General features: G+C 25.2%; 1 protein-coding gene across 1 annotated transcript; it reads right to left on the bottom strand.

The window, feature by feature from the left end:
* Positions 1-396: 396 nt before the first annotated feature.
* Positions 397-1501, bottom strand: LOC110630309 (PRA1 family protein B4). Its single transcript, XM_021777738.2, has one exon. The coding sequence runs from the start codon at positions 1355-1357 to the stop codon at positions 686-688; it is 672 nt and encodes a 223-aa protein (XP_021633430.1). The 5' UTR covers positions 1358-1501; the 3' UTR covers positions 397-685.
* Between the last annotated feature and the right edge of the window lie 18740 nt (positions 1502-20241).

Genomic DNA, 20241 nt, shown 5'->3' with positions numbered 1-20241 from the left:
ATTCGTTTCTTCCAAATCTATGCAAGTATTGACATCAAATTCATATTTGATTCAAGGATCTTCAACAAAACCTTTAATCTCCCATGCATATGATGGATGCAAATTGAAACCTCTGCCATAGCATAAAAAATATGAATATTGAGTTGCATCTATTTGCTACTTACAAATTTAGCATCAACAGCCCAATTTCTATCATTCAGCTGCTTTCGGTGAAACCAAAACAGAGCTGCAAATCACTCTAATAATAGTTTAATTCGTCTCAATTTATCATCAAATAAATTGAGCATCTCCAGCACTGCGTATTAAAAGGCTTGAAAACGTATTAGTCATTCAAGAGTTGCACAGAAATATGTATCATTCATCCAAGACTTGCTTACACAAAATACAGAAAAGAGATCAAAGAAAAAAAAAAGAATTTATTGTTACGATATGTAAATCAATTACAGCCTGTACCATCAAAATACATCCTAAGAATTGAAAACTTTATAGACTCAAGAATATAATATAGAATTTCATACTAAACATCATAGATCCATACAAATTTTATCAAATTTCCCCCTAATTTTAAATGAAAACGCTTCAAAATTATGGAATTTGTATTTATTATGTCCACCAAAAGCTAAAAACTTGAATTAATCAAGAGAGTACTATATTGATTTCTCGATCCCGTAAATCACATCAAATCTTAAACGCGGGCAGCAACGACAGGAGCAGCGGCCGCAGCGGCATTGGAGGCGGCACCCCCAAGGAATGACAGGAATCCAGTAGCAACAGGCTCTTGCTCATCCAAGAAAAGATCTTCAGGCACCCTAAACGAACCATGAGCAAAAACAATAGCCAATCCCACCATGAGAGCCGATATGAGAACAGATCCGACACTCGTGAGGAAAACCACAACCACGCTAACCACAATGAGCAACCCGAGGGTTTCACGATCGGTGAATGTACGGCCGAAGAGGACGAGAGGCGGATCAGAAGGGCGGAAAAGATAAAGAAATAGCCAAGCGGCCAAAAGACCAAGAAGGAGCAAGAGTGACAAGGGATGCGAAAGCAAAGAGAAAGCCAAGATGAGGGCAATAACGGCCAAGTAATTGACACGAAAGTAGGAATAATTCTTACGGACACGGAGGGCGGCCTCAGACAAGGATTCAGGCTTGGAGAAGGCGGAACGATCGGCGAGTTCCGCCCAGGGGCGACGCTGGGAAATGCCATGGCGGACAGAGTCAGATATTTGGTTGATGAAGGCGCGGAAGGCTGGAGTAGCGATGGGAGGCTGCGACTGGGCTGATGCGGCTGAGGCGGCATTGGAAGGCTGGGAATTAGAGATGGGGAGAACCGGAGGAGACGGTGAAGCCATTTTGTTGGTAAGATTTGTTGTTGAGAGAAATGCGAGATGAGAATTGAAGAATAGAGAATATAGGAAGAGGAAATGGGCTAAGAATAGAGATCGATGGATTTTTATTATTATTTAGTTTTTAAATTTATTTTATTTTTTAGCGTAGAGAGAAGAAAGAGGGAGAAAGAGACGTTCCGCGGTGCTCCCTTCTTTGTTAAGATTTGCCCACGGGTAAACGGAGGAATTTTTTTATATATTAAAAATTAGGTGTTAATTCAATAACGTGTGGTGACCACTTAATAGCTGACATGTCAGAGTTGAAATATCTGACGGTGGAACGAGGTAGGCTAGGTTCCTTCCTGGTGGCAAGAGGAGGACGCGGCCCGCGGGACCGCGTTGTGTCTTTACAAATTGCAAACCCATCCCCAATAAATATTAATTGGATAATTTAGAGATCTTCCTTATTTAATAAAACTCATAGACTTTCATTTTAAGGTTAATTTTCATTTTAAAAAATAGTCCTTTTATTAATAAATAATATAAATTGTTATTAGTTTACTATTAATTAAAAATTTTATATTTTTTAATAATTAAAATATTCTTTTAAATTGTCAATTTTTTTAATAAAAAAATTATTTTTATCTATTATTTTAATTTTTGAAATCAGTGAACTTGTAGATTTTATTTATTATTTTTCTTATTCTTTATCATAGTAAATAATTTTAATTTTTAAATATAAAATTATTATTCTGTAAGTACAAAAATTAATAATTAATAAATTTAATTTTTTTCTAGAAATTAATTTTTAAATTATATAAGTATAAAAATTAAATATTTAAAAATTAAAGATTAAAATTTTTATACTTAAGAGTTCGACTAAATTGATTTTTATACATATAAAATTTTTTATACTTAATTAAAATTAAAAATTAATTTTTATACTTACATATTATAGTTGGAGTATATCTAAATTGACTTTTATGAGTATAAAAATTTTTATACTTATAAAATATTAATTTTTATATTTTAAAAATTAAAATTATTTATAATGTCAATAAATAAAAAATAAGGGATAAAAAACCTATAAATTCAGTTATTTTAAAAGGTCAAAATAGTAATCTCTTAAATTTTTTTTACTATTAAAATAAAAGCTAAAAATTACGTTTAATTAAAAGGAAAAATATTAACCATTTTGAGGGTATTTTATCCCCTAATTGACTAACAGCGATTCATATTTTTTATTAATAAAAAGGCTATTTTATGATACGAAAATTAAATTTAAAAATTAATTTATTATCAAAAATTTAATGAGAGACTACTTTATGAATTTTTTCAAATCTTAAAAAGTCTTTGTAAATTACCCATATTAATTTTATAGATTAATTAATGTTATTAGATTTAAGTGTTCTACTCCTTATTTTGATACTAATAAATAATTGGTGTGCTACTAATTAATTTTAGAAGTGTTTGTGTAAACTTGTAGGTTTTTAATTTAAATAAATGGAACCACTTCAATTTCAAAAATAAAAAGTCTTAAAGTTGGAAGTATACTATAAAAAAAAAGAACAAAATGTAATTTTTTATTTTATATATTGTGAATTTAAATTAATTAATTGTGTTGGTAATGTTCATATTTTAAATTCTAAAATTTATAAATATGACCAATTTTTAAGAAATTATTTTTAGAGACCAAAATAAAATTTGATATATGAAGTCTTTTTGAAGATATTTTTCTATCAAATAAGATATTTCAAATTATGGGTTACAACAATTCAAATAGAATAAAAATTGAAATTTTGTATCTTAAGTTTTTTACTTCATAACTTTTTGAGAGACCAAAATAAAATTTTATAAATTGAATGATTTTAAAATTATTTTTCAACAACGTAAAAGATATTAAAATATAGGTTATAAGAATTCAAACGGATTGAAAATCAGAGTTTTATAGTCTTAAGTTATAATTTTTAAAAATTTAATAAAGGATTTTGTGCCTCTAAAATGAACTTTAGGTGGCAGAAGGAAAGAGAAGCGGAGGCAAAAGTTTCGATGATTGGCCACTGAAAGTCTGTTTTCAATATTTTTATTTTTATCTTCAAAGATTTGGCACCGAATTTTAACTTTAGATTATCGAATCTGAGTTTTTCTAAGTATGAAATAACAATTATTTCAGTACATAAATAACTCTATTTGTATCCAATGTATCTCCAATGGCTATATTTATGTTAGAACTATAAATATAATATATTTTTTATCTGGATAAAGTTACAACAACTATCAAAGCACACATTTATTGAGATTAAGTTTTTCACTCTTTCTCTCTCTAAATCTTAAACCATAATATTAAATTTTTGAAAATTAATTTTGAGTTGTAATTGGTTTTTATTTTGAAATTGAGTGAAAGTTGTTAAATGAATTTATTATTTGGATGTGATTTGAGCAAAGATTGTTGTTGTGAGAAAAAGAGGATTATAAAGAGCAAAGATTTTATTGTAGAATTGTAAGAGGTTTTAATTTTCACTCAAACGGGATTTGATAGTAGAGTTGAACTAGTCTTGAGGAGAGAATGTAGGCTTGGGATAGCTGAACCTCTATAAATCATCGTGTTCATTATCAAGCTTTCTTTCTTTCTAATTCCTTTTTAACTTGTGTTTTTAGCCTTTAATTTTTTTTTATAAACCCAATTCACCCCCTCTTTAGAGCTAGTCTCATTTTCTATAAGATTTTAATGATCTTGGAGTAAAAATCAAATGCCAACCATCAATGCTCAAGAAGGCCGATCGGTTGTAAGGCCAATCGGTTATAAGACCACCCTTTTTTGATGGAATGACTTTCTATATTGGAAAAATAAAATGTGCTATTTTCTAAAATTGAAAAGAGTTTATTTGTGGGATATTGTGGAGAGAAGTGTAGCCCTTAATAACAAAACCATTCACATTTTATTTTTTGCTTTTAGTAGAGTATGCATGAAGTCTACTGCCAAGGAAATTTGAAAAGTTTTAGTTGTCACTCATTAAGGTATCAATCAAATTAAAGAAAATAAGTTGAAATCTCTCATCTACCAATATGGTTGTTTGAAATGAAATCTAATGAAACAATTAGCTAAATGTATGATAGATTCATTAAGATTATTGGAGGGATATCTCTTGGGAATACATTCACAAATGAGGATTGATGAAGAAAATTCTTAGATATTTACTGAAGAAAATTCTTAAATGTCTACCTAAGAAATGGCTACCTAAAGTGACTTCTTTAAATGATGCTAAAGATTTATGTAAGGTACAATTGGATGAATTTTTGGAAATCTCATTGAGTATGAGATGACACTAAAGAGAAAGTAAGTGGAGAAACCTAACAAAGTGAAAAAAAACATTACTCCAAGGGTATTTTTCGAAGTCTCTAGTGAGGAAAAAGAAGAGCTAAATGAAGAAAAATTAGCTTTGGTGTCTAAGAGGATAAGAAAGTTTCTTTTTCAAAATAAAAATTTCATCCCCAAGAAAAGTTTTAGAAAGGAAAAAGGTAAACTAAGCAAGAAAGAAGTGGTTATATGCTATAAGTCTAATAAAACGGGTCACTATAAAGTAGATTGTCCCAAATTAAAGAAGCCCATAAAAAAGTTAAAGAAGAAGGCTTTCAAAGCAATACGGGATGACTTAAGTGACATTGAAAAGGAGGATATTGGTGATGAAGTTGCAATTTAATTCAAGAGTCAATATTAATTCTTGCAAAAAATATCTTATTTTGTACATTTTATCCCAAATTTCTCCTTAGTAATAATTTGTATATGTAGATGATTTGTATTTGCAGGTTGCTGCTGCTCAAGTAGATGATATACCATATGTTGAATGCCATACAAATAGAGATTGTAACATTCCTCGTCCTAGATGCATTTGTAGCGTATGTGTCTGCAGCTCCCTTCTTACTTGTGGTTGCCGTGCAGAAGATTTATCCCTTGAAGGAAAATTAGGTCACTTGAAATACTAATAACTTGATGTATATGAATGTGATGAGTAGATTCTCATAAAATATGCCAATAGGCATAGTGCAATAGGTTCTATATATTGAACTTAAAAAAATCCAAATTGGATTCTCCCTTTTTATATTTCTATAATAAAAGTAATAATTAAAATAAAAAATATGTATATTATTTTTTTTAAGAATACTAATAGATTTAATTAATAAATTTACAAGAATTAGTTTAAATCGAAAAAATCGATTGAATTGAATTAGTTTGTAAATTTGGTTCAGTTTTTTATTTATTTTAATTCGATTTAATTTTTAATTTTAAAAATTTTAGTTATTTCGAGTTCAGTTTTAATTAGAAAAAAATTGAAAAAAATCGAAACAAATCGATTGATAATAATATATTATTTTTGATATATAGAGAGATTAGATAATAATTAAAGTTGAAATATTTCATTTGAACTTTAGAATATTAAAAATAAAGTGTAAAAAATAAAAATTTTATTAAAAAACATAACTGATTAAACCAAATCGAATCAAACCAATTCAATTTGATTTTATTTTCATCCAAAATCGATTCGGTTTGATTTTTACAAATACTAAAATTTTAATTTTTAATTTAATCAATTCAGTTTAATTTTAAATGAAACCGATCAAAATTTTCAACCTACTCATATTTATTAAGCTAAAATACAAAAATGTGATAACAAGTTAAATTTTTTATAAAAAAAAGTATGATAGATATCTACAACATAAAGGAGAACAAAATTATGTTATGTTATACTGTGAACTTGAAAATTTATATAGAAGGTTTTTTTTTATCCAAAGTTATTTTCATGTAATAAGAATTATTTTAATGAATAAATCAATAAAAAAGAAATTAAATGTATTAGTATTACAAACATTTTAAGAATACATTTTTTAAAATATAAAATAAAAAAATAATTTATAATCTTTAATAATATAAATAAAATAATATTAACTTGGTTATGATATGAAAAGATCTAAATGGTGATAGGGGAGAATCTAGATAATTAAAGCGATGAAAAAAATTAGCAAAAATACTATTTTACTAAAGAGACTTAAAATCAATGGAAAGACATTTCGATGTAGCAATAGAATCATGTTGTATCGTATAAAAAATAAAGGATCATGCCACTCTAAATTTTAGATTTGATATGTCCTATTTCTTTTGTGGTAAGTGATTAGTAAGTCGCATAAGTAATAAATTAATGAGTATTGCCTCCTTCTAAATTGAGATTAAATATTAAAAATTTACACCAATTTTATTAATTTTGATATTATTGAAATAGGATAGTAATTTAATTTACTAAACTAATTTTAAATCCAACTAAACTAAACTCATATTATATACTAGATATACAAATCGCAATAAAATTAAAATTTTAATTTGATGGATGTTTAGGCATATATTAATTCTAATACTTATTTTTAATAGTCAATTGAATTATTAATGTTATAACTCTAACCTATTCAGTAACTTATTTTTAAGATATATTAAAAAACTATTGTGATAAACATCCACAGATAATGGAAGTAAAAAAATAAAATTTTAACGTGGCTCACTATTTCAATATAAGACTATATTCATGGACATCCATCTTCCACCATGCACAATCAAATTATCCGTTACAAGATCAAGTTATCTATCTATCAACACAATTACACCCAATCATTATCACCTTATTATTACAAACTATTCATAGTAAATATATTAGTTATTCCTTCTAATTTTCCTGTAAGAATAGTCAAATATACTTTCTACATTTATATTATATACCATAAATGATGCCTTCAACCACATGTTTGCCCACTTTAAGCCAAAACCTTTTTCTTTCACTATAACCACATGTTTCTTCACTTTAAGTTGAAACTCCTTTCTCTCACTATAATAAACTGCTCATAGTAATATATTAGTTATTTCCCATTCTTATTATAAAATGGACATAGTAAATATATTAGTTATTTCCACTAATTCTGTTCTAGGAATAACCCAATATATTTATTATATTTACATAATACACTAAATGGTAGCTTTAACTATATGTTTGTCCATCTTAGGCAAAAATCTCTTTCTCTCACTATAATAAATTGCTTAGAGTAAATATATTAGTTGTTGCACTTAGTTTCCTTTAGAAATAGTATAATATATTTACTATATCTACATGATACATCATAAATAGTATCTTCAACTGCATAAACAAAGCCCTTCTCTTTGCCTTAGACCGAAACCTCTTTCTCTTCCTCCATGGAATTACCCTACATTGTGATGGGCAAAAGCCCATTTCCACAATGGGCAAAGGCATCTCCCCTTAATTGCATAAAGCATCCTACCATAACAGGACAACGACCATTTCAATGTAGTGGGTAGAGCACAATACTCTTTCGACCTTATTTCTATAGTGGTAGACTTTTCAATCCTAAATTAATTTGGAATATCTTCTAAGTTAGGAATAATATATAAGTAAGAGATCTACTCTTTATAGAGTGTAACCTATTAAAGAATAAATGTTATGCTCTAAATAGAAAAGAGTATTATAATAGGATTATAAATCACAAATCTAATATTCATCTTGACTTAAAATCTTTCCATCTTAACATATATCATGTGACTTTAATCATCAAATCTTTATACTTGAGTTTGAACCTTCAAATCTTTGTACTTAAGCTTTAACCCTTAAAATATTCCCTTTATCCAAATCTTTCCTCCTTTAAAATTTCAAATTTTATGTTCGAATATGAATTTATTGTGATAATCACCTACAATAATAAAAAATATGAAATTTTAACGTGGTTCATCCTCTTAACATAGGGATATATCCATAGACATTCATCTTTTACTATCCATAATAAAATTATTAGTTACAAACTCAAGTTATCTATCTAGCAATTTAATTACATCTAATCATTATCCTCTTACTACAAACTGCCCATAGTAAATATATTAATTATTTCCTCTCATTTCCTCCGGGAATAACAAACATACTCACTACATCTTTATTATACACCACAAAAGTATCTTTAACTACCTATTTCTCCATCTTAGGCCAAAGCTTCTTCCTTTCATTATAATGAGGTGCTCATAGTAAATATATTAGTTATTTTCTCTTAGTTTTCTCTAGGAATAATGCAATATATCTACTATATCTATATTGTACACCACAAAGAGACCTTTATCCACCTTAGGTTGAAATCTCTCTCATTTCCTTTATAGAACTACAATATACTATGATGGGAAAAGCCCCTCACTATAATGGGACAAACATTCTCTTCAATTGGGCACAACCAAATACTCTTTCAATCATATTTCTATATAGAATGCTAGACCCATCAATCTTAATTTAATTAGAAATATCATCTAATTTAGGAATGATATATAAATAAGAGATTTACCCTTTATAGTCCTACACGTATTGAAGAATAAATCTTTGCCTCTAATTAGAAAAGTATATCCCACTTGAATTATAAGTTACAAATCTAATAAAAACTAATTAAATAACCTCTATTTCCTTATATTGAAATAAATATTAATTAGTTCATTAAATATAGCTTATAACTTCATATTCTAAAAAGTTTAAATATATTGCTCACATTCAAATCAAACTATATCAAATGTCACATTTTATAGTTTAGTTCCATATTTATAATTCTATATCTATAATTACTATATATGAGTAGGTATATTACATGTGCAATGTAAGACTATCTTATTTGTTATTTTAATAATAAATTCTATTTTTTTATATGTATTTTAAATTTTTAAATTTTATTGTAAAGTTCCACTAATATCCTTTTTTAAAAGAGTTAAAATGTTTAGATCTATTAAACTATAAACACCATTAACAAGAAAATGTCACTTATTATTACCTAACTAAACTTTGTTGGCATTGATTTGACTCTTTGATATCTATTAAGCCTTTTTTTCTTAGAAAATATATTTCCCTATTAACGACTTTGAGGTTTTAAAGGGAAGTTCTATATATATAATATCATAAAATTGGAAAGAGGAGGGGAACATTGGAATTATTAAAAATGTCCACATATAGATTTGATTATTATAATTTTTATTTTTATTTAAAAATTTCTAAGTAGATTTGTTAATTATATTGGTTTTTTATTTAAATTCAAGTTGATTGAATAATATATTGAATTTTATTATAATTGAAAATAGAATATTATAATAAATAGCTAACTAAAATTTAAAAAATATATAATAAAAAATAAAAGTTAATATATTTAGTGATAGATATTTGAATTCATAATTAATGATAAGATTCAGTAACAATAAAATTTGTTCATGGATAAAAGATTTAGCTACAGATAATCCTTCATTAATAAATTTCAGCAATAATATCTATTTTGATAAATTAAAAATATATAAATTTTATTTTAATATTTTAATAAATAAATATAAAAATAAAAAAATATTATCATTCAATAGCGCTTTTATCTATAATAATCAAAATTATAAAATTAATGAATTTAAAACTCTTCCCATTTTCAATAATTTTCATTTTTTGGAATAACTGCCGATTATTTATTAGTTAGAAATACATTGTCCATTAAAAGTAATATCTATTAATATAATAAAATTTTTATATTTAAATTAATTAAAATCTAGATATTCTTGCCAAATTTAATTCATTCCACACATATTACCAATTATGCCAATGATATAATTGGAAGGATATTTATGCCATATGCATATCAATTTTTTAAATAATTTACTACAATTAATATATGGTAAGGAAAATAAATACTTCAACGTTACATGCTTAACATATCAAAATTAATTCATGGCAGATGTATTACCAATTTTATACTCATACTCCTATTTTAAAAATCAGATAATTTGACTAATAAATACTTCTATAGAACATAACTCTTATGTGGATTAATACATACTTTTCTTTATCAACCTACCATATCATATGACGTCAACTTCTTCAATGATGAAGCTACTAGTTTTTTCGGTTGCTCTGATATTGATAATCCTTCCATCTTGTAAGTATTTCGTTATTTATATGTCTCCTATTCATGGATATATATAATAATAAGTACTCTTCATTGTACTGAATTATAAGTAATAATAATAATAATAATAATTTGTATATATAGATGATTTGTATCTGCAGGTTGCTGCCGCTCAAGTAGACGATATACCATATGTTGAATGTTATACAAATAAAGATTGTAATGTTCCCCGCCCCAAATGCAATTGTGCAGTATGTGTTTGTAGCCCCTTTCTTACTTGTGAATGTCGTTTAAAACCTCTATCTCTGAAAGGAAAATTAGGTCGTTTGAAATTCTAGTAAATTTGATATATATTGATTTGATGAGTAGATTCTTATAAAATATGCCTATGAGCATAATGCAATAAGCTGCATATGTTGAACTTAAGAAGATTTCAACGGGATTTTCTTTTCTTTTTTTTTTTATATTTCTATAATAAAAATAATAATTTAAATAAAAATATATATATCATTATGCTTTTCTTTTTCTAGAGTACTAATAGATTTATTTAATGAAAATAATACACGCCGAGAAAAAAGAATGTTCTGACTTAAAAATAAAATCTAAAAAGTTAAAAATTATGAATTTTTAAAATTATTTACTATACTTAAAAAGAAAATTTCTTCTATGTGATTTATTCACCACTTCATAAATAATGGATGACATAATTATGATGTAATTATTTTGTCCATTAGTCACCTTCATTAAGATTTAATTTAATATTAAATTGATATTAGTAGCACCGTTAACAAAAATATTTTAAAATTATAAATATTTAGTCTTACTAAAATGACTAAAATTTCCGAGCATATAGAAAAATTGGAAGGAGGGAAAATATTTGTATTGCTCAAAGTAACTTAATAGTTTAGTAAAATTACAAAAAAAATATTAAATTTAATTGATTATTGAAATTAATTTATTTTAAATGAAGTTAAAAGAGAATTATTAGTTTTAAAATTCATATTGTATGAGGAATCTAAATGAGTTATGACAATTTGCATTAAGAGAATTAATAAATGTGAAAGAAAATAATAAAAGAAGAAAAAAAAGTATATATTTAATTATTGATATTAACTCATGTTTATTAAGCTAAATGCAAAACAGGTAATGGCAAGTTAAAATGTTTTAAAATTTTGTATAAAACGTTTTTTTATCCAAAATTATTTTAATATAATAAGAATTATTTTAATGAATAAATCAATAAAAATGAAATCAAATATATTAGTGTTACAAATATTTAAAAGATATGTTTTTATAAATATAAAATAGAAAAATGTAACTTATAATCTTTAATAATATAAATAAAATAATATTAATTTGGTTATGATATGGTGAGATAATATATGGTTAAATAATTAAAAGAGTTAGAATTTTAATTCAATCTTGGGAAATATGATAATTTTTACAACAAAATAAAATTATTTTATCAAAATTTCTGCATATATCTTATTTGAAATTGATTGATGAATCCCATAGTTACAAAGAATTTGAATTTTGCTTTTTTGATTTTTTTAATGATTATGTTTGTTGTTTTTAATTGTTAGTCTCTTAGTCACCAATAATATTTTGAATAATTTTTTCTAGATTTTGCATGTATTTCTATCTCAAATTTAACTTTATAATATATATTTTCTCTTAAATAAAGAAGTCCAAAACTTATTCTATAATCAATCAATTTAATTTATATTAAATATATTTAATTTAATTGATTTTTTAATTTTATAGATTAAATCAAATTGACTTAAATAATGTGGACTTTTACCATCTAATTGTTTGATTCTATAGTTTCATTTATAATAATATTTACTGTGTACAAGGTACAGGAGTCTTAGGTTTCTTTGTATATTAAATTATTTATTTTTCTATTTTAAAAAATTCCATTTGTATCCAGAACGCTTTTGTGTACTAGATTCGGCTAGGTGGTAGACTTGTGATGCCATTGTAAATTTTGGATTTGGTATGTTAAAAGAAGTGATTGGTGAGTCGAGTAAATAATAAAATGATTAGTGAATATTACCTTCTTATAAATTAAGATTAAATATTAAAAATTTATATCAATTTTATTAATATTAATATTATTGAAATAGGATTGTAATTTAATTTATTAAAATAATTTTACATTTAATTAAATTAAACTCTTATTATATACAAAATATACAAAGCGCAATTAAATTAAATATTTAATTTGATGGATTTTACTCTTATTATATACTAGATATATAAAGTGCCATAAAATTAAAATTTTAATTTGATGGATGTTACTCTTAGTATATACTAGATATACAAAGCATAGTATAATTAAAAATTTAATTTGATGAATGTTTATGCATATATTAATTCTAATACTTATATTTAATAATTAATTTAATTATTAATGCTATAACCTAACGTATTCAGTAACTTTTTTCAAGTTATATAAAAAACTGTTAGAATTAATTATCCATAAATAATAAAAGAAAAAAAATAAAATTTTAACGTGATTTGCCCTCTCAATATAGGATTATATCCATGGGCATTCATTTTCACCGTACACAATAATATCATCAATTACAAGATTAAGATATCTATTTATCAACACAATTACACCAAATCATTATTCCCTTATTATTATAAACCGTTCATTCTAAATATATTAGTTATTCATTTTAATTCTCCTCTAAGAATAATTCAATATACTTACTTCATTTATATAATACCCCATGAAGGATGTCATTAACTACATATTTCTTCACTTTAGATCAAAACCTCTTTCTCTCACTATAATAAATAGCTTATAATAAATATATTAATTATTTTCACCCATTATTATAAACCGTCTATAATAAATACATTAGTTATTCCCACTAATTCTCCTCTACAAATAATCTAATATATTTATTATATTTATATTATACACTATAAATGGTGTCTTCTACTATATGTTTGTCCACAGAAAAACCCTCTTTTTCTCACTATAATAAATTGCTCATAGTAAATAAATTAGTTGTTGCACTCATTCTCCTCTTGGAATAGCCTAATATATTTACTATATACATATTATATACCACAAATAGTATTTTCAACTTAATAAATAAAACCTTCTCCACCTAGGATTGAAGTCTCTTTCTCTTCCTCTATGGAACTACCAACGTTGCGATGTGCAAAAACCCCTCTCCACAATAGGCAAGAGCCCCTTTCTATAATTAGGCAAAGCCCACACGAATTCTCCTTCATCAATACAGTATCAAGTCTTCCTCAAATTAAGGAATTCTATTTTTGAAGAAACACATTAAAGAAATGATTCCTAATTCAAATCGAAAAAGAATTTCCATTCCAAAAAAGGTTTTGCTAGGGTTAAGCACGTATATAAACTAATCATTGAGGACAGCCAAATATCATCTCATCTCTCCAGCATCGAATCTGCTTCTTCACTTCTTTTCTCTTTTATATTTTCTTTGAAAGCTATGAGTGGCTAAACTCTTTATTTGTAGTTGAAGTTACGGTAAAATGTTAGTTTCTATATGAATTGGGAGATCTAAACTCAATTGTTTATCTTTTATTCTTCAATATTTATGCAAATTATGTTCTTCATATTATTATTACTTTGTTGTTTAGGCTCATGGTTCTTAATTTCAAAGTAATATATTATTAGTTTAAATGCATGAAGTTCATAATTGTTTAGGTTATTCAAACACAAGTAACAATTAGTGTAACAACTAAGAAATTGCATAATCTAACTCAAACTCACTATGCGGCTGGTAAGTTAGAATTAAGTCTCTCTAATGCTTAAAGCAGTTGATAAATAAAATCTCAAAGATGTTCTTTAGGTGATTGGTTGGCTAGGAGTTAATTAGCGAATATTTCCTATTTTATTTAAAACCTAAGGAGAGATTGGTTATGTGGAGTGACTTCCATAATAACTAATTTATTGAAATGAATAAAAGCATTTTTATATCGATGATCAATTTTCAAACTGAAATGGATCCTATACTTCAACTAGAATTTATTTATATTGATTTATTTCTCTTTTAATTATTGCTTTTTTTAAATTATTTTTTTATTTTACTCATTATCAAAACTATCTATTTTATTTTTATTGTTTATTTTCCTAGTCATTATTTGAAAATTTGATCCTATTCTCATACACAATTTATAATTGTTGATATTTAATAGATTATTTTTTATGGTTTTGACACCCATCACGGAGATTACTGGAAGTGACGTTAGAAGGAAGTCTCTTGACCAGGGAAACTCAATGGGAGCCATGGTAGAAAGAGATATACCTATAGCAGAGAATCCTAGTAAAAAAAACGAAGGAAGGAGAGAGTTCGAAGCAGGAAAAGAGAAGTTTGAAATGCCAAAGTAGATTAAAGCGTAGGCCACAAAATTCAAATTTTATTTTACTCATTATCAAAACTATCCATTTTATTTTTATTGATTATTTTTCTAGTCATTATTTGAAAATTCAATCCTATTCTCCCTATACACAATTTATAATTATTGATATTTAATAGATTATTTTTTGTGGTTTTGACACCCATCACGGAGATTACTGGAAGTGAAGTTAGAAGGAAGTCTCTCGACCAGGGGAAACTCAATGGGAGAATTGTCAAATAATCATTGTCTTAATTTAATGGAGCATGTTCAAGAACCAATGATGATGAACCAATGATGATGATGGCACATTTCTCAAAGGGAAACACGTCGAAAACCATCCACAATGGCTTGATAAAAATAAATTGGCTCTTTCAACCATCATGAATAACCATCAGATAAGTGAAAGAGCATTTGATAACATATATATAAAAGGACTCGCTAAGATTGCGCCACATTTCCACGAGATTCGGAAGGGTTTCATGAACCTTTCCATTTAGTTTGACCAGACCTTAAAATGCTTAACCTATAAGGTAGGAGGATTAGTCCACTAACCCCCCTACCCTGCTAAAGCCTTTGAGTGGACGGGCAGACCTCTTCTTTAAAGTTCGTACCACAATAGGGTATTAAATACGCGTGCGATGAACATTGACAACGTAACGTGCCTAACATTCTAAGCATGGGCTAGCCGGCTCCGCATTTATTAGCCAATTATCCACCACTAAATAAGCCGTCTGATAAATCTGCTGAATAAGCCTTCAGTCATATTCTAAGGGACGTGTCACAGAGGGTATTAGTGCGACTAGGGGTATATATACCCTTGGCATAATCCGAACTGGGGGATTCCTGAACTTACTCAGATCACCATCTTGACTCCCTAAAAAAACCTCAATCTCTCTAACTCAGCAGTCGATTCATTTGTTCTCATTTTATTTCTAGCATTTACTTCTCATTAAAATAATCCTGGTTCATTGGTTTCTTCACTAAATCGAACCACTGTTCATGTATTCTCATCTGATGAATCCCCGGATCTCAATTCATCAACAACAAAACTATTACAATTTGAAAATGATCTTTACATGTAATATGTAAATTAAGACCTGATGTCGATATAAATAATTTTTCACATACAACTGATTAGTTATAAAGGAAAAAAGTTTTAAAAGTGCAAATTAGAATATTAATAGTATATAATAATGTATTTTATTAATTAAAATAAACTATTATATATTTTTCATTTTATTACCTTTATAAAAATACATAAACTTTTAGTTTGTTATAAAATTTCAATATATTATTATTTATCTTTATTAATCATTATGAAATTTTGAGTTTAAGTATTTTTTATTATATAAAATTAAATAATAATATTATTTGAAATTTTAAATTAATTTTTAAAATATTTTGAATCTCAAAATTTAAATAAATTTATTTTTATAATTATTTATAAGATATATAAAACAATAATAATAATGAAGATATTATCAATAATATTATAATATTTATTTCATAACATATTGATTAAACCCGGTTCGATTTGGTTCAACCTTAAACTCTTGATCTTATGCATTCACTGTTTTTTAATCGGTCTGAGTCTAAAATTATTGCTTTGAATGTGAATATGAATTTAAATATGGTTGTGAATATAAATGTGAATGGAAAACCTTTTCACTTGACATTGAATATGAATTGGAAATCTTTTCATCTCACATTGAATGTGAAAAGAAAAATCTTTCTCTTGGCATTTAATGTGAATGGAGAAATCTCTTTTTCTTGATTTGGTTTGATTTAATAAGAATATTGTGCATTTTTTTTATCTTCATATTTTTTTCTTTTTTCTTATCTTAATCTTTTTCAAAATACAGACCCTTAAGAAATTAGCTCTAATATTAATAGTTGATTTTGGGAAGATAGAAAGATAAAAGAGTTGATTGAGACTGAATTATGTACTTATTTTATTAATATACTATTATTTATATATTTAAAATATAACTAAAAAATCAAAAAAATTATAAATAATTTTAAATTTAAACTTAAAATCTTAATAAAATAATTTAAAACTTAATTATTTGATTTACATATAAACCATAATCTTAGATTTTACAGTTTACTAAGTTAATTATTCAAAAAGTAGTATGTCCTAAAGCTTAATTATAACATGAAAAATTATTTATTTTAATAGCATTCTTTATTTATTAGTATCAATAATTAATTTCTTTTGTCTGATTAATATCTTAAACTAATAATAAAATCATTTGTATTTTAAAATACAATATAGAGAAAATCATGAAAAGTTGATGATGTGAGTTTCTTATCATATGTAAATGTGTTAATATTTAGATTATCCTAGCCATAATATTAATGAGATAGGATATCATTAATACGGATAGATTGGCATATGTTATACTCCTAAAGTCGGTCAAGTAGTGGTTCCCATAGGTCCCGAAAGTATTTAAATGATTAGAGTTAACATATGAATGCTTGTTTGAGAAAAAGTACATTGGAGATCTAACTTGATATAAATAAATAAATCATATCATATCAGTCGTGTAAATATCTTTAGACTATCATCAGACATTTTAAATATATGAGTACTATATTTTAACTCAACTACTTATATTTCACCATGCACGATTGGAAATTGAAATTAGACAAGGATTCAATTTATTAACAAAATGATAATCCCATATAAAGTTTAAATTTAGCTATAATTAAACAGGGATTTACTCAAGGATGTTATAAAAACCTCCATGGTGGCGGAATTACAAACATACAAAAACACAAAAGTTAAATTTATAATTTATATTTAGTACAATGAGGTTATAGAAATTAAGTTTTTCATTATAATATATTATTATTAATTACTTTCATATAAAAATCATCATGCAGTATCAATAGAAATAATAAATATTAATAAATTAAATTAAATATAAATTTGGCAATAGATCAACCATCTAAAAATCTAATTATTATATTAATATAATAATTAAGAAAAATAATTCTAAGTATCACTAAAAGAAAAAATTTATTTTGATGATATTATTGAATAATTGATATTATTTATGTGCATAATAATATTTCAAAAGTAACTATAAAAAAAAATAAACAAAAAGAAAGTCTTGAATAATAAGAAAGTATTCTTCTCAAATACTTAATTTTTTTTACTCGAACTTTTTTTAACGTGAGTACTACTTTTTTAAATTCATTATTCCTAAAAATATTATGAATTGCTCTTTTTGAAAAATTAATTTTTTTTCCTTTAACTCGCCGATGATATAAGATTTTCATAATATAAATTCTTTTTTATAATTAATTTTCCAGCTCAAAATAGCCAATAATATAACTTCAATATCTATTAAATTTTCATAAAAAATAAAAAAAATCGAATGTAACAATCTCTTTTGGATATTTAGATTTATAAAGATAATTGACTTCCATTTCTAAATAAATAAATAAATGACTTACTTATAAGAATAATAATAGAGTTCATACGATTTTACGATAAAATTGATCCAATCTAATTTAAAATTTAAAGAAATTACAAAAATATACAATTGATAAATGTTATCATATTTTACAGTTGAATTAAATAAAAAAATAATTAAATTAAAGATTTTAGATAATAGTAAATTTATTTATTGAAAAATCCACATAAATCTAAAAAATATAAAAAAAAGACCAAACTTATCTAACTAAAATGAGATGGATCTAATTTAATTTGATTTTAGATAATACAACTTATCTAAACCAAATTTGATAAGTTAGCACATAAACTTATCTAAAACATTATAAATCATGTAGCATTTTAACTAAAATTATCTATCCACAAGGATATTTATGTAATTTTGAGATATTTTTTCTCTTTTACACAATTACATATATTATAAAATTGAATATCATCAATTCATATTAATATCAACATATAATATTAAATATAAAATAAAAAAAATATAAAATAAAATAACATAATATTTTAAAATTATAAAACAAATAATCAAAATATTATTTATCATCTAACAAAACAACCTAACCCTATAAAATAATAATAATTCAAAAAAACTACGTGTATCTAATATATACCTTAGTTATTGGGATAGATGCTACAAGATTTATTATGCATTTATGTTGAATACTTTGATTATATATTTAGCATATAGAAATTTAATAAATTATGAATTAATTGATAAAATAGTATGGGGAGAAACAAACAAATTGTGAAATACTTATATAGATGCGGGAGAAAGAAAAAAGATGCGGGGTCGTTTGTCTGTTTGGCTAGTCAAACATGTGCTAGTTCATAGTTTTTTGGGTTTTGATTACCAAGGAATAGATACTTTACAAATAAAGTCCGAAGATTAGCATTCGATTACTGTTATTTTATTATATCTATATGGTTATAATTATCTGCGTTCTCAATGTGCCTATAATGTAACATGGGGCGGGCTGTTAGCCAGTGTATATTATTTCATGAGAATACATATAATGCACACAATCACAAATGAAGAATCAATTTGTAATATAAATAACTAATAAATATTTTACAAGTAGATAAATTATAAATAGATAAATTATAAATAAAATGGAAATTTTTATTTGTGATACAAAATAAATCACTTAACACAATTTTTGAAAATTATAAACGGATTCATAAATTTATTTGTGGTACAAATAGACCATTTATTTCATAATCCGTTTGTAATACAAAACAGACTCAAATCTTTTTGAAATAGAATTGCAAACCATGTTTACTATGACCCATTTATAAAGATAATTATAATGAATTTTTATTCTTTATAAACCGAAATATGATCTATTAGTAGTGCTATTAATATTAGTTTGACCATTAATAAAGGTGATTAATCACTAATAAACAAGAGAACTACATCATTCATTATTTATGAGGTGGTGTTCAAATTCCATATATATAAATAAAACAACTTATTTTCCTTTTAAATATTGTTAACCATTTAAAAAACCATAATTTTTAACTTTTAGATCTTATTTTAAGTTATCCTTAGCATCTTTTTTCAGCTTGTATAATTTTCATCAAATAAATCTATTAGTATTCTATTGAGATAGAAAAAATAGAAAGAAAAAAACATAATGATACACATTTTTATTTTAATCATTATTTTTATTATAGAAATAAAAAGCTGAGAATTCAGCTTGAATTTTCTAAAGTTCAATATATGCACTTTATTGCACTATGTCTACAGGCATATTTTATAAAAATCTATTCATCATATTCATATATATAAGTCACTAATATTTCAAGCGACCTAATTTTCCTTCAGTAAAAAATGAAGATTTCTCAATGCAATAGCAAGTATGATCGGAACCACAAACACATGATCCACGACACGGGCATATCTTGGGATTACAATCTTTATCTCTACGGCATTGAATTGCTTGAATATCATCTACTTGAGAAGAAACCTGCAAATACAAATCATCTATATACATACAAATTAATTTTTTATAATTTAATTTATTATTATTATAATAAATATTATTTATCAATATGATGGAGATGGGTAAAAAAACACTTACAAGATGGA

The sequence above is a fragment of the Manihot esculenta genome, chromosome 13 (genome assembly GCF_001659605.2).
Source record: "Manihot esculenta cultivar AM560-2 chromosome 13, M.esculenta_v8, whole genome shotgun sequence".
In the NCBI taxonomy this organism is placed as follows: domain Eukaryota; kingdom Viridiplantae; phylum Streptophyta; class Magnoliopsida; order Malpighiales; family Euphorbiaceae; genus Manihot; species Manihot esculenta.
The sequence above is the reverse complement of the archived record's forward strand: the minus strand, read 5'-3'. Positions and strand labels throughout refer to the sequence as shown.